Source organism: Dermacentor silvarum, chromosome 11 (assembly GCF_013339745.2).
Source record: "Dermacentor silvarum isolate Dsil-2018 chromosome 11, BIME_Dsil_1.4, whole genome shotgun sequence".
Classification (NCBI taxonomy): Eukaryota; Metazoa; Arthropoda; class Arachnida; order Ixodida; family Ixodidae; genus Dermacentor; species Dermacentor silvarum.
Genome location: NC_051164.1, coordinates 101611898 through 101626404, shown reverse-complemented (window position 1 = coordinate 101626404; position 14507 = coordinate 101611898). Strand labels below are relative to the sequence as shown.

The 14507-nt window shown below is 46.4% G+C and overlaps 1 protein-coding gene across 1 annotated transcript in view; it reads right to left on the bottom strand.

The window, feature by feature from the left end:
* Positions 1-6541: 6541 nt before the first annotated feature.
* The window catches only part of LOC119433519 (latrophilin Cirl-like), a 290667-nt gene continuing 282701 nt past the window's right edge, over positions 6542-14507 (bottom strand). The window contains 7 exon segments of the mRNA XM_037700760.2: positions 6542-8895; positions 9378-9444; positions 11387-11515; positions 12375-12407; positions 12409-12544; positions 13228-13331; positions 13887-14277. Of these exon segments, the coding sequence (XP_037556688.1) occupies positions 7904-8895; positions 9378-9444; positions 11387-11515; positions 12375-12407; positions 12409-12544; positions 13228-13331; positions 13887-14277 (1852 nt within the window). The 3' untranslated portion in view covers positions 6542-7903.

Below are 14507 nucleotides of genomic sequence, written 5' to 3'. Positions count from 1 at the left end.
AGCTTCGTTGTAAAAAATGCACTGCACCACAGGAGGATGGTCTCCATATCAACCCAGTTGTGCCACTTGTCCGTAGCGGCGAGACCGAGGAGTTGCCTGCGCACTTGGGTCCACACGCACGCTACACGCAACCGTAGCAACCCCGCCCGTTGTCTCCACGAATCATTATTGCGAAAACATTACATGGCTCATGAGTCGGGAAATCCGGCGTTGGCGTGACCACACGATGGTCCAAAAAGGCTAGAACCCCCGACCTTTGGTGGGAGTCGAACCCTCGACCTTGGGGATATATTGTGATGCATTTTGCAGGAAAGAGAAAGCGAGAAGTTAATAAAGGCACTCGAACCCACGACCTTTGGTGGGAGTCGAACCCAGGAGCTTGCGCTGTGCGCATCTTGTGACGAACACCACCGTCGGTCACGTGACGTCGCAGCGCTTTTGCGGACGTGGCCGCTATTCTTTTGCATTCATCCACGTAGGGATAACTAAGTGTCACTTGAATTTTTTTTCGTGCGGTGATCGTGGGCAGCTTCTAAACGCACTCGATACGCCAGTCGGGGTTCTTTTGTTGGAGGCGGCGTCGTATGGTGCATGGCAGCAGGTCTTCGCTGTTCAGGGCAACGTCGGTGGACGGCAGCTGTTGGGCGCTCGTCGCAAGCTCGTCGGTGTTCTCGTTGTTGGGCTTGGCGCAGTGGTTTACCTAACACGCACACGGGTAAGTATTTCGTTGTAAAGTTGAAACCGACACATCACTCATACGACAATTAGTAGACGTTAGCGAGCCGCCAACACGAAAATGGCTACGTTCAAGAGACATTTTCGTGTCAGCGCCACGCGTGGTCAGTTGACAAAAGGGTCTTGGAATTGTACGTATGCATTGTCCCGTGATAGCTGCCTTGAGCTTAGCAGATGTAATTACAATGATGTCATTATGATCATCAGCCTATTTTTTATGTCCACTGCAGGACGAAGGCCTCGCCCTGCGATCTCCAATTATCCCTGTCTTGCGCTAGCTGATTCAAACTTGCACCTACAAATTTCCTAACTTCACTACCCCACCTAGTTTTCTTGCATCCGCGACTGCGCTTCCTTTATCTTGGTATCCATTCTGTAACTCTAATGGTCCACCTGTTATCCATCCTACGCATTACATGGCCTGCCCAGCTCCATTTTCTTTTTCTCTTAATGTCCACTAGAATATCGGCTATCCCCGTTTGTTCTCTGATCCACACCGCTCTCTTCCTGTCTCTTAAGGTTAGGCTTAACATTTTTCGTTCCATCGCTTTTTGTGCGGTCCTTAACTTGTTCTCGAGCTTCTTTGTTAACCTCCAAGTTTATGCCCCATATGTTAGCACCGGTAGAATGCAATGATTGTACACTTTTCTTTTCAACGACAGTGGTAAGCTCCCCGTCAGGATTTGGCAATGCCTGCCGTATGAACGCCAACCCAATTTTATTCTTCTGTAAATTTCCTTCTCATGATCAGGGTCCCCTGTGATTAATTGACCTAGATAAGCGTACTCCTTTACAGACTCTAGAGGCTGATTGGCAATCCTGAATTATTGTTCTCTTGCCAGGCAATTGAACGTTATCTTTGTCTTCTGCATACAATGATGTAACGGAGGTTGAATAAAGTGCTGCGTGCGTGCGTGCGTGTGTGTGCGTGCGTGCATGCGTATCGGGAAAGCCAGTTTGTTACGAATAGCGATTGGAAATCAGTGCTCAAACACTGCTGTGAAATTTTGTATATTACCCACTTCGATTATCTTCTTTGGTCTCTGCTGCCACCAGTTCTGAGGAACAAGAACTGGCGGGAAGAAGAGGCGAACACGCAGCAAAGTTGGAAGCGAAGGCAAGAGAAACGCCAACGCGATGCGCAGAGTAGTGCTGCATACCGCGCCTACGCATTGGCTTCACTGCAAGACAAGACACAAGTAGTCGGCTTCACGACAGCACAGACCATAGGGGAAAAAAATTGACCGCTTTGATCGGAAGCTAAGCTTCGCAATGAATAAGTATAGGTATATCCTCACTTCTAACCTCCATGTCCCAGTCCTTTCATTCCCCTTATCACCCACTCTGGTGGCCGTCTTTCAGGTGCCGCAGCCTACGGTAAATGTTTACAGCGCGGTCTGCAGTAATTTCCCTCCCTCCCTTTTATTTTTTCGTAAACAATACTAGTGTGTACAATATATACTACACATTGGCTTCGCTGCAAGACAAGAAAACCCCAAGTAGTCGGCTTCACTACAGCACAGACCGTGGGGAAAAAATTTAGGCTGGTTTTCGCGAAAGTTAAGCCTCGCAATGAGTAAGTAACGTCATCGATTAAAGTTTCGCGCCACCAAACTTGTGTTTCTCCTGTTCCTGGGCCTTCCACTGCCTTTCTTCTCCTTCCAATTGAACTACATTTCACATCACGTGACACCACGCCCTATGCTTCTTTTTTTTTTTTTTTAATCACCTCTCTGATCGCGGGCGCTGCGCAGCTTTACTACAGCCTGGACATGACTCATCGTACCACAGTGCATCGGGCTTTGTCGGCCAGAGCGGCGTGAAATCCTGCGTAAAAGGGCGCTAGGTCACGTGATCGTTGTTGTCCAATAGGATAGAGCAAAGTAGGAGTGCCTGCGGCGGCAACAGGAGAAAGAAGGATAGAGGGGGCATTATCGCCAAGTTTCGAAGAAAGGAATTGCGTATAGTCTGAAATGCTTCAGATGTGCCCGAAACCACCCGACACGGCGTGAAACATGCTCCCCGCGGTCTGTTCTGTGGTGAAGCCTACTTCTTGCCACGCTACATTGCGGCGCAGCCGACGTACCGAAGCGTACTATTCGCTCAAATGGAATTAAATTTTTTTCGCAGCCTTTATGATACAGATTGCGGTGAAACCGACGCATACTCTCACATGTCGTTGGCATATTTGTGACGTCAGTAAAATAATGGATGAAGCTCTAGCTCGGTGCAGCCTGGCGATCACAGGTACGCCGAAATTTAGTTTTTCGTTTTATTTAATTACGTAACTTATTCATTAATCCGTTAAGGTTATCACAACAAATATAAAAATCAACCTGAGCGACATGAAACGAGACATCGGAATACTGTGATCTGCATCGACTGCGACGTGAATATAAGTGATACAGTTTCAAAACCTGAGGCTTTGACCTTTTAAGCGACAACCCGAACCATCCCTCCGTGTATGTATTTGTCCGCTTGCAGACACATTTAGTGACAACAGTTCCTGAACAGTGCTACAGAGGCGTTCAGAGGAAGGATAATCGTGGGCGTTACTTCCCTTAACCTTCATCTCTCTGAGTAACACTTTTTACTCAGAGAGATGAAGGCGGTTGCTCTCGTTCAGTAAGCCGTGTCGAACCGTTCCGTCAGAGCAGGGTCTGCTGGGTTAAAGCCCCTATATTTATAAAAGTAGCGCCATTCTTAGATCTTGCCGCCACCGCGCTCACCCCGGCGCTTACTCCTCGCCCTCTCTTAGCCGCCTCCTGTCGCCCCAGCCTCCTCCGCTCCCCCATTGGCCAATCCGTGTCACGTGGAAGTTCGCGTCGCGCTTTTGTATATTTTTTTCTTTCCAGCCCGCTCCGACTGCCATTCTCGGGCCTGTGCGACGAAAGTGCTGTACGCACAAACGGATCAAACGTGTTATGGACAAAAACTTCGTTGTGATGGCATGCTGCTGCGCCTTAAGTTGCCGCAACCGACAAGGCGAGGGCAAAAGGATTTTTTTTGTTTACCATCCGGCGTGCACAAACGCTTGCTGCACACTTGATATTTGCGCCGTCTCGCATCGTCGCGTTGCTACTTCCAAAACGGCATTATTAAAACCAGTTACTGACTGACGAAGCAAAATCGCGCCTCAAAAACGTCTCCGGAGGGCGCGATCGAAGTTTTCCTCGGATTTCCTCTGGTAGCGTGTTAGCTGTCGTCTGCCACGGCAGGCCCGACGCAGGCGGCGCCACTGTCGATATCGCGCCTCGATCGCGCTGGTCGCGCCGAGCGCGATAGTAGAACGGAGGAGGAGGGAAGTGGATGGCGCTACTTTTATAAATATAGGGGTTTTATGCTGGGTGCGACTTCCGCGCCATCTATCAGCAGTGCGAGAAAGCAACAGTCCTCCCACCCTGCCTTGCAAGAATCGCAACCAGCCCCTCGGCTTCGGCTGTCTTTTGAGCCGCTCATCTTTAGAGAACGAGTGAGCTGTGGTTCAGTGAGTAAAACTGAGCGGCGGTTCTTTTGGGAGAGAGGAAGCCGGTTCTCTCTTGTTCAGTGAGCCGCGCCGAACAGTTTCGTCACAGTCGGGTCTTCTGCTGGGTTTCCTTGTTTCGTTTTCTTGCCGAGGCAACGTTGTTGCCAAGGTGGCCGGCGTGGGCAGACTCGCTCTACTCGTACTCGCTCGCTTTGTGCGGTGTGCGCGGCGGTCCCTTTGGTTTTGTTTGCGTCCTATGTGTGGCACCCGATGCCACCGAAGAGAGAAGCCTTAATTGGCAAAGGGTGGTGCCGCTCATTGCCTGCTGCTGTTCGATGCCCGACGACTCTCACCGATTGCGCCTCGTGCGCGGTCTTTCGTGTCTTTAAAGACAACAGGTGAACGTACAATTTACTACGTCCTGGTCTTCATTTGTACTTTAGTAATTAGTGTAGTCATAAAAATTTCGCCCGTGTCATCCACTTCTGTGCATTTTCTGAGCGATTATCATTAGCACGTCAATAAAACGATCTCATTGATCCGCTTTGTTGTAATAGGAGCTCATTATTTTTTATTTTTTTGTCCTGGCTCATGATGGCAGATTGTCAGTATCGCTCCTGCGCTAAAAAAAAATAAAACTGCTCTTATTTTGACCAAAGTTGATTTTAAAATACCACATAAACAGTGAAGCTCCTGTAATAACGATGAAGCTATATTTTTTTTCTGAAAATATACATTGCATTCCGTCTGTTACAGTATCGTAAGCATTTTATCCCCAATATCAGAAAAGAAAGGCTCATTACAATTTAAAATTATCGCACTTTTCAAATAAGTAATTGATAAATATTCTCTAAATATAGTGAAAATACCTATAACACAGTTATTCTACTTATGCATACATCGTTTTTTCAAAGCCAATTAACTAGCTTCGCATAACACAGGTTACAGATTCAAGTGAATCAGTGAGCCGTTCAAATGAAGCGGTTCATTTCAGTGAGCTGAGCCGTTCCGAGTCGCTCACTGAAGTGAGCCGTTTTGCCCATCTCTAACAATGGAGCGGTCGTATGAAATGGCGAAGTGGTGCATGGCTAAGTGATGTCATGGCGCAGCCACCCTTCCGTTGTCCGTCACCCAACAGTTGAAGTCCTCTGGAACATGCGGCCTGGCCTCCTTAAGCATCTTGTGCCTGATATTCCGTGTACCAAGGCACAGCCACAAAATGTGATGAATGTTCGCAATATACAGACGCTGTAATTTTCTTTTTCTCACCTTTCTCCATGTTTTGGCAGTTTCTGGAAGATCATGGAGGCTCGGCTAATCTGTCTTACCTTTCTACAGAGCTTGCAATACAGAGATTGCAGCAATCGTTCAATTTGGCCGTCGCTTGTCAAAAAAAAAAAAAAAAAAAGCACAGGCCAGCGCCACAATGAGACCACACATGGTCGATCCACATGCTAGGCCCGTGTGCTATAGGACGAGCATAAGTGCAACCTTGCAGCTACCTCAAAGGAGCAACTGCGGACGCTGGAGCTGCCAGCGACTCGACCACTCCGGACAAGTGCTATTCAGACTGCACTATGGTGACTCACTTTCTTGTTCTTCCTTTTTCCTCTTTTCTCTTGCAAGTACGTGCGAGTGCTGGCATGGGGTAAAGTGAACATTTTTTCCCTATTGTTAAAAACAAGAAATTTTCGTCTTGAAGCCCGTCGAGGCTTCTAAGTAAGGAAAGTCGCAAGAATAAATTCTCATTGTGATGCCTTCATGGAGTTCACGGTAACGTTATGGGTTATGAGCGCCCCTGCTCAGAGCTATTTGTTTATCAATAAGCAATTGGATTACACTGCCTCCTGACGCAGCCAGAGACTTGTACTGACTGCTGTTGGAAATTTCTGTGCAACAAAGAAAACACATAAATAAAAGGCCCAAAAATAGAAAAATTTCTAAATTCAAAACCCTGCATGTTGGTGCTCCTCCAGGGTGCCTCGATAATAAACTCAGATATTTCATTGCATTCATTCATTAGCCGCACAGAAACACTTCACCTCATTGCTCATCTTGAGTGCCTCGTTAGCAAATACATTTCCTTGCATTCATTCATTTGCCACACAAAAAAACGTGTACATGAAGTAGCACAAAGAAAGGAATTCCATACAGGTTTCTCAAAAAGAAGGCTTCGCAGTTGAATAAAAATTCATCTAGTTCAGGGGATCGAACCCGGGACCAACAACACCTTTCTAGGCCAGTCGCTCCACCATGCTGCCTGCTGCAGCTGAGGCTATGCACAGCCCCTGATGATGAGAGTATCCTGGTTAGCCTGACCAAGTAATGCCTGTAAACAGCTTTGCAAGATTTCAAACATTTTTTTTTATTTGGCACACTTCTGTACAACAAGTGCTAGAAAGGCCACAGACCTTTCAACTTCACTCAGCCTTCTATGCTGCCGGTAAATGACCACTATTTGTTCGAGCCATGACACCAGAGCCGTCGTAGGCAAGAACTTCGAACGTCATAAATTAATAACAGCTTCCGGCAGTCTTGAATCGCTCGAAACTTCTCCTTAACGCAGATACACACATTGTCCTTTCTCTGGATAACTTAGGCAATGATTGGGATCACAGAATAGCTGCAACATCTCTGCAGCCTCACACAGGAAATAGAGATTTTAATTGATATTCTAAGGCAAAGGCTGCTGCAAATTGCTAGTGTGCTTCAAATTTGAGATGGTTATAGGAATGTATCAATGGGGGTGCTATTCAAGACATGAAAGGTGACAGCACACTGTGATGATAAGAAAAAAATGACACGAATGCTGCCTATACCAAGCTTGAGTCTTGCTTTTTTTTCTCTGTTTGAATTTTTTATTTTTGAAGCAGATCTTGTTTAAAATCGGCTAGAGTAAAATTGGACTGGTCACGGATGACAAGCTTGGCGTGCGCAAGGACCGAAGTGGCAGCAAGAAAATAGAGTTTGTGCAACCAATGTTTGTTCCGTTATACTATGTACAGCACTGTCGGTGATTTGGTGACGCTTTGCTTATAGCAGCGGGTGACTTACGAAACTGCGAAAATAGCTCTCACACGCCTTATTTACAAGACAGACAAAAACAACCAGCCTGCTCTTCTCCTGGGTTCACTTGCAACATTCTCCAAGAGGACAAAAAAAAGACAACATGAGACAAGGACATTTAAATACAGGCGCGAATGTCTAGATTTACATTGTACTTACAGCAATAATTAAAAAAAATGTACAAAGCCGTCGATTAGACCTGGCTTCTTAGCAAAAAGCACCGTTCAGTCTCTCGTCATTTTGTTTTCTTAAATTAAGGAGTCGAGAGACGTTCGTGCTCTTCCTCCGATCACGGGCAGTAAGCAAGAATGGCTGTACCAATTCTGCTCTCGCCAGCGACTAGCACTTCCCCCTCCACTCTTGTGTTCGACGACTAGATGCTTAGGATTCAAAGAACCGGCCTCTCTTCTATACCTGCTTTCCTCCGAGACATGAAAAGAAAGTTCTCTCGTGGACGGGTAGACGGACTGGGGAACACACACAGTCCGTCCCTCGCAAGTGCCAGTCCATTTCAATTAAGTACACGATTGCTTCTTAAAAGTCCTATGCGACGAGAATTTCTAAGCGGGGAAAAAAAAAAGAACACGCGCACTGCCCACAAGCACATGCACGTGCCAATCACACACACGACTCCGGTTAGCAGTACGTGCTGAGGTTGTATCGCTGCTGGTGCTGAGACTGCTGCTGCTGCTGTTGCAATCTCGGATCCGATGGTGCCGTCATCATGGCATCCGGACGAATCCTGCTCACCACTTTTTCACCGTCCAACACCGCCATCACCACAGGGTTGCTCTCCACAGGGCCGTGCAACAAGTCCGGCAGCGTCGGTGATGTGCCCCAGCAATCCTCGCTGTCAGCGACCATTCCCGAGTCCGAGGAGAAGTTTGTCGGGGCGTCTTCTAGCCTCTGCGCCAGGGCGGCCTCGTACAGCATCTTGGGTGAGTAAGGAGGCCCATTGAAGCCAACGATGTCGTGCTTGCGCCGGCCTGAGCCATAGTGCCTCTGCTGCTCCGTACCATAGCGCGGCATCTCTGGCGAAGACGTGGCGTAGTCCCTTGCAAAGCCCTGCATGACGTGTGCCAGGGGTGTGGCCTGGTACTTGCCCGGCAATGGCGTGACGAGCAAGGGCCGCTGGTCATAGCCGTAGCTGGATGAGGAGTGCTGGCTCATGTCTGACAGGTCTCCGTAGAACGCCTCGGATTGGGGAGGCGCGGGCGGTGGCGGGACGTCGGACAGGCGATCGACCGAGGAGGCATCACCGTCGATGGACTCATAGATGTGGTCCGCAAACGCACTGTAGACGCTCGACGAATCCGAGTAGTGTCCCGGCCTCCGGCTGTGAGCCCAAGTTCGGTGATGGGGTCCGTTCTGGGCCGCTTGGCCGCTCTTCAGGTGGCTTGGGGTCCGCTGGAGCTTGTTGGGGTGGTGCTGCGAGGGCGGTTGCTGCTGTTCAGGGCTGTTGATGGCGCTGATGTTGCTGCTGGCCGAGCTGCGGTGTAACGTGCCTCCTGAGACTTGGCTAAGGGCATTGATGTTGTTCTGCCCTTCCTCCAGCATCCTGTTGTTAGCACCGGGAGAAGCGAGTGCTAGGCTGCGGTTGTTGCTGACCCTGTCCATAGATTGGTGACCTGGAAAAAGATAAAAGGTGGCAATCCAGTCATGAGAATGCGTTCACCAAAAGTAGGTCTGCAATGGAGTATGCTTTGCGGAAATGACTCTGCATAATTTTCATCAATCCTGCAACTATGTATCAACACAATTAAAGTAACCTGGCTGCACATGAAGGCAAGGTCATGTGATGGTAAGCATGAATGCAGTATGGGTGTAAAGTGCGTTCAAGGTGGCAGGGCTTGAAGCAGATGTCAACATGACTGTGATGCCAAGTATTTGAAAAACTTGATAATAGCGCTCCCTTACTTTATCTTTCATTTGAATGCAAAAAAAACAAGGCAATTATTGGCTTTCCAATTGCATTTCATATTGATCCTCCTTGTACATTCTACTTCGACATACAAGAGAAAAAAACCTGATTCATGAATAATGGCATTTTTCTTTCAAGCTTTTTCTGTATGATCATCTGACATTCAACAAAAGCCATCTGACTCCTTACCTGGTATGGTGAACTTTGGGGTAACTGTAGAATTTTTGTCCTGTGAGTTCCAAGACTGCTGGACAACCTGAAAGACAAGTTCAAAAGAACATCAGAATAGCCAGGCGATGCAGACTTACAAAACCAGGCATGCGTGATAAGAAAGTTAGTAATTAGTACGAGGATTACTTGCATGTAAAGAGGAGGCTAAATTTTTGTGTACTGTGTTAGTTTCTAAAGCTGCCTCCTTGCGACAGCAGCAATTAGAAAGTTTGCGCCAACAAGCTTTTTCAATGCACCAGCACCAGAACATAAAAAAAAACTGCAATGACTGTATGAAATAAGAGCGGTGACGGTATGCAGGATAACCACTGCGGCTACTCGTGCCCTAAAATTGGTTTCTAAAGGTTACACATTTTAAAAAGTGGAATGGCAGTGTCATAAAGAAGGATACATTGCAAGAAAAAGTAAAAAGAAGAAAGTAATTGTAAACAAACAATACATCTTTGTCCGCACTTTTAAACTTTGAGGTTATAGAATAGAAACAGTGTCTTTGTTTGGCTTTTCATCAAACAAATTGAAATAGAAACGCACAAATGGCGGGAATGTTACTGCAGTTCAACTCCATCAGCATCCTCGAAATGGAGCTAGCTTACGTAATGCAAGTAAACGATAAGTAGAAATAGTCTTTCATGGCAACGAAGTGTTTTGGTAATTATTAGTATTGCACCTTTGTTCTGTAACTGGAACAAGGGAACAGGCCTGCACAAAACTTATTGCTTATGATATTGTCTAGTGATGCCAAATAAAGCAATACAACATGCAAGATGTTTGCGCTTATCAAATAAAATGCCAAAGCTGCTTTGCAGTGTGTGGAGGTGATGAGAATTTTTATCAAACAACTGGTAAAAGAACACTGGAATCTTCATTCCATGGCACATTGAAGCTCTCTGTGTAGCTCAGTTTTGCTAAATCACCAGATGCTGATGAATTCCTCTGTTTCCATGAATATTGTGTGACTGAACAAATCGCTACCATTAATATAATTAGGTAATATAAATCTGCAGAACAATTTACTACAGGATAATGTAATGTGATGCCGCATAACCCTGTCGCACTTAAACGCTCAGATAAAATGAAAAGATATGATGTGCGGATGCTTCTTTATCACTGTTTAATAAGCCCATTTGAGTCCCCTTATCTCTCCTTTAAGTACAATCTACCGAAAAATTTGACATCATTAATCAGTGTAGTATAACACCTCAAAGGCATGATTGCGCTTTAGTATTAACTGGCCCAGGTGATTGCCTTTGTGACTACTTCCTTGTGCACATATATGTTCAAGGAACAATCTCTTTCCCTCTCTCAACTTTCTATTGTTTCCCCTGTGTAGGTTTGTCAATTTTGTGTTTTCTCGGTTGACTTCTCTGCATTCCTCTCTACATATTCTCTGTCTATGAATTCTCTAATTTCTACATATTTCCAGCTGTCTACAACCTGTTCCTCGTAAACCTTCTCCATTACCTAAGCTGTGCAAGCTCATGCTCTCCTAAACCAGCACTTTCTCCATGCTAGGGGTAAGCTGGAGTTGAACAAGGGACGCCTCTAGGGGCAACGTTTCGACGAGGGGACTAGTTCACTAGCTCGAAAAATATGCCTTGTTTGACAGCTGTTGACCGCTTCAAGTCTCCGTTTTGCTGTGCACCTCTGTCTTGTCTGGATGCATCCATACTGACATTAGCCGATTTCTAACATCAAAGCTACGTTAAGCAGGAGACACAGAAAGCCACAGCACACTGCATACCGCCACCAAACAAACAAACAGACGGCTTCCACCCAGTAACATGGGTACGCAGGCAGAAAGGGGGGCAAGCTCTACCGGCAACAGCCGGGGATAAGCTACCGAGGTGTGGGAGGGAGGGGGGGGGCGGCAAAACGTAAAAAATGTGCATAAAGTGGTGCAAAAGTGCCGGTGCTATACCTGGCGCAATAGAGGATACAGAGGGGGGTAGTATGGGGGGGGTACCCACACTGAGCTGAGCAGCAGTGCCATTGGACAGCACGTGCGGCGGAGGGGTGTCTTCGTTCCCGGAAGAACGTCGCAGGCACTCGGGAAGCCAGGGCACGTTTTTCAAGACCCGCTGCACTTCCTCTTGCACCTGCCATGAGGTGTTTCAGGGTCAGTGTGACTCGTGCCACTACTAAGGCAGTGCCAAACACTTAGCATAAAATATATTCAAGGGATTTAACAGCTCGAACCTTCCTGCACAGCGGACTATGAGGGATGCCGCAGTGAAGGGCTCCAGGTAATTTGGAATGCCCAGGGTTCTCTAAAGTACCCAAAGCATGCCACATGAGCTTTTTTGCCTTCGCCCGATCAGAATGCTACCGCGGGGGTCAGGAATCGAAGCCGCAACCTCGTGTTCTGCCACAGAATGCCGCTGCTACTGGGTTAATGGGGTGCCGCAACTAGGCTTTGCAGCTTTTGCATCTAGGGCATGTGGCTGACACAGAAGTTAGTAGCAAGAAAGCTTCCAATGGTAAAATAGCTAATTGGCTCAAATATGCTAGACTAGATTTTGCAAAACTAAAGCACATCAGTATCAAAGTCACGTCTGCTTAGCAAGAAGTCCTAAGACCAGCACCGCTTTCGAACACCACTTTTTAAAATTTTAATGTTTCCGTTTCAATTGAAATTAGTAAGATAGTTGCCCCCAAAAACATTTCTGCATCTCACGTGCCCGAAGAGGGCATCTGCAGTGTTCATCTTCAATGAACATATAAACCAGGAGATCGTATCAACTGGCAATAAAATAACAAGGGTCTACTACTTAGGGAAGACTAACTGTAGTGGTAGCTGCCTGCACTGTGATACATCTCTTGGTGCAGAGTGTTATATTTCTTGCTTTTTTTCAAGTTGCAATTGCGAAGGAATCACGCCCTTTGAGTTGCTTAAAGCAGAGGATGGTTAACATTCTCACTGTTAGCTTCACTTGCATGTGGAAAGACAGTGCTTACCACTTCGTTCTTCCAGCAGCAGAAGAAGAGCACAGTAAGCTCCTTGTAGACTGTTGAAGATGCAGAATAAGTACGCAAACATGGCTGTGTACTTGACGACATAGAGGATGCCAGAGCCCCAGGCAAGGGACATGATTGCCACCAGAAAGACAGCCCACCATATGTCACTTCTGGAAGGTAACAAAGAGATGACAAAAGTATAATTTAGGTTTGTGAAGGCAGTGTAGGTAGCAAGGTCAACACCAAATGAACAAAATGTTTTTTTGGGCTCAGAGGGTAGAGGAAAATGGTGGGGCGCATTTTGAAATGCCGCACACAGAACTGTCCCTCAACTTGTTGTGATAAGTCGAACCTCATAATAGTGGTGTAGCATTCAACATGCAAATAACTTCGTTTTATCCGATATTCTTTATAAGCATATGTTCATTACATGCTATCAGAAAACAAGATTCCATATTTACTTCGTTGTCTTATAATCTTGTATAACCGTGTTCCTAATATCAAGGTTCGACTGCACCAGTTTGTTATGGAAAAGCCAAAGCATTGTTGACTTCACTTTTCTCTTGTACTGATATGCTGTTGATGAAACGTGGTATTTGAACTACATTTAATTCTTGTACGAACTGCTGTGTGACATAATGCATTTACTACACACATTAGGTCAGGTGGCACATGTTAGGGATGGTGTCCACCTCATTACATTGGAGGCAATGCGTGCTTTTTGTCTGCTCGTTTTCTTCAGGACGTTTGATGCAAGTGTAAGCCATCATCCACCACACAATTTCAAATGAGATCGTTTAGCAGAGGCAGTGCAACAAAATGTCACGCACACTAGGAGACAAAAAGGACATACCGAACTCTCCGAAGTTTGGCTTCTTCCTTGCACTTGACGGCTGTCGTGGTGCTCCCTTGATGACACAGGACACAGGCCGAGATGCAGAGGAAGATGACACAGCCCTGAAGAGAATGACATGACCACTCGTCAAAACAAGAATACTGGGAAAAAACATTTTTACATCTTTTAAAAGTTGACAGCCTGATCTCGGCTGTTGATTATCCAGAGCTCTACTGTGGTACACAAAATCAATTGGTTTGAACTGATTTCTCTAAACATCGCATGCCACCTCAAGATTTTCGTCCTTAAAATATTGTCAACTTGTGCAAAAGTTGCCGTTCGACTAAAGAGCAAACTATTCAAATCGAACGGCACCCCTCCTTGAGTTACTAATTGAGCCCTGAGACTTGGAAGTGATGTTTATGTGGTACCAGCCAGTAATACAATTCCAATGTACACAGAGGTCACATATGCTCTTTCATAGGCATTTAGGCACATTGGCTTTACCTAACCTTTTTGATGGTCGCACAGAGGTGCTTACTTCTTTGAGATAAGGTGTACATTGAAAACAAGAAAAAAAATGACTTCGAATGTTATTTAGGGGCTTAAAGATTTTAAGCGCTTTTTCCAGGAGAGCTTCTTTAGTAAAGATGACAGAAACAGAACTCAACACTTACAAAGACAACACCCACACAGGGGCCCACGAAGCTGAAGATGAAGTAGTTCTGCGACTCCAGCCAGCAGTAGCTGGAGGTGCCAAAGCTGTAGGGATCAATGATGGCCGCGATGGAAACGATGACGGCAGGTGCGATGTATGCGAGGCTGCAGAACCACCAGAGCCGAGACCTGTGGCCATCCATGGGCTCCATGAGGACTGTGTAGATCTGGAAGCCCTCAAGGAACATCCAGGCGAATGCAACCAGCAGGAAATAGTGGAGAAGACCGGCCACGACACCGCACAGGATGGGCAGGTGAGTCTGGCTGATGCCACCAATGAAGACGAACTCAGAGATGAGCAAGCACAGGGTAAGGTTTCTGTGAATCCAGAGGCGGTCGTTCTTTCTGAAGCTGTGCAAATGAAAACAAAAAGCAACATTGTTAGCAACAAAGTAGCATTGGTGTAGTGCTCCATTTTTTACCTAGCAACCGCCGAGTCATCAATGGCCGTGTGTTTATTCTTTCCCTTTTCATATATCTATACTCAAGAATGGCCTGCCAGAACCCAAACAAACTTCTACAAGTTCATCTTGCAATTCACATAATGAATGAAAAGCTTATGAGAACTGGTCCAGAGACAT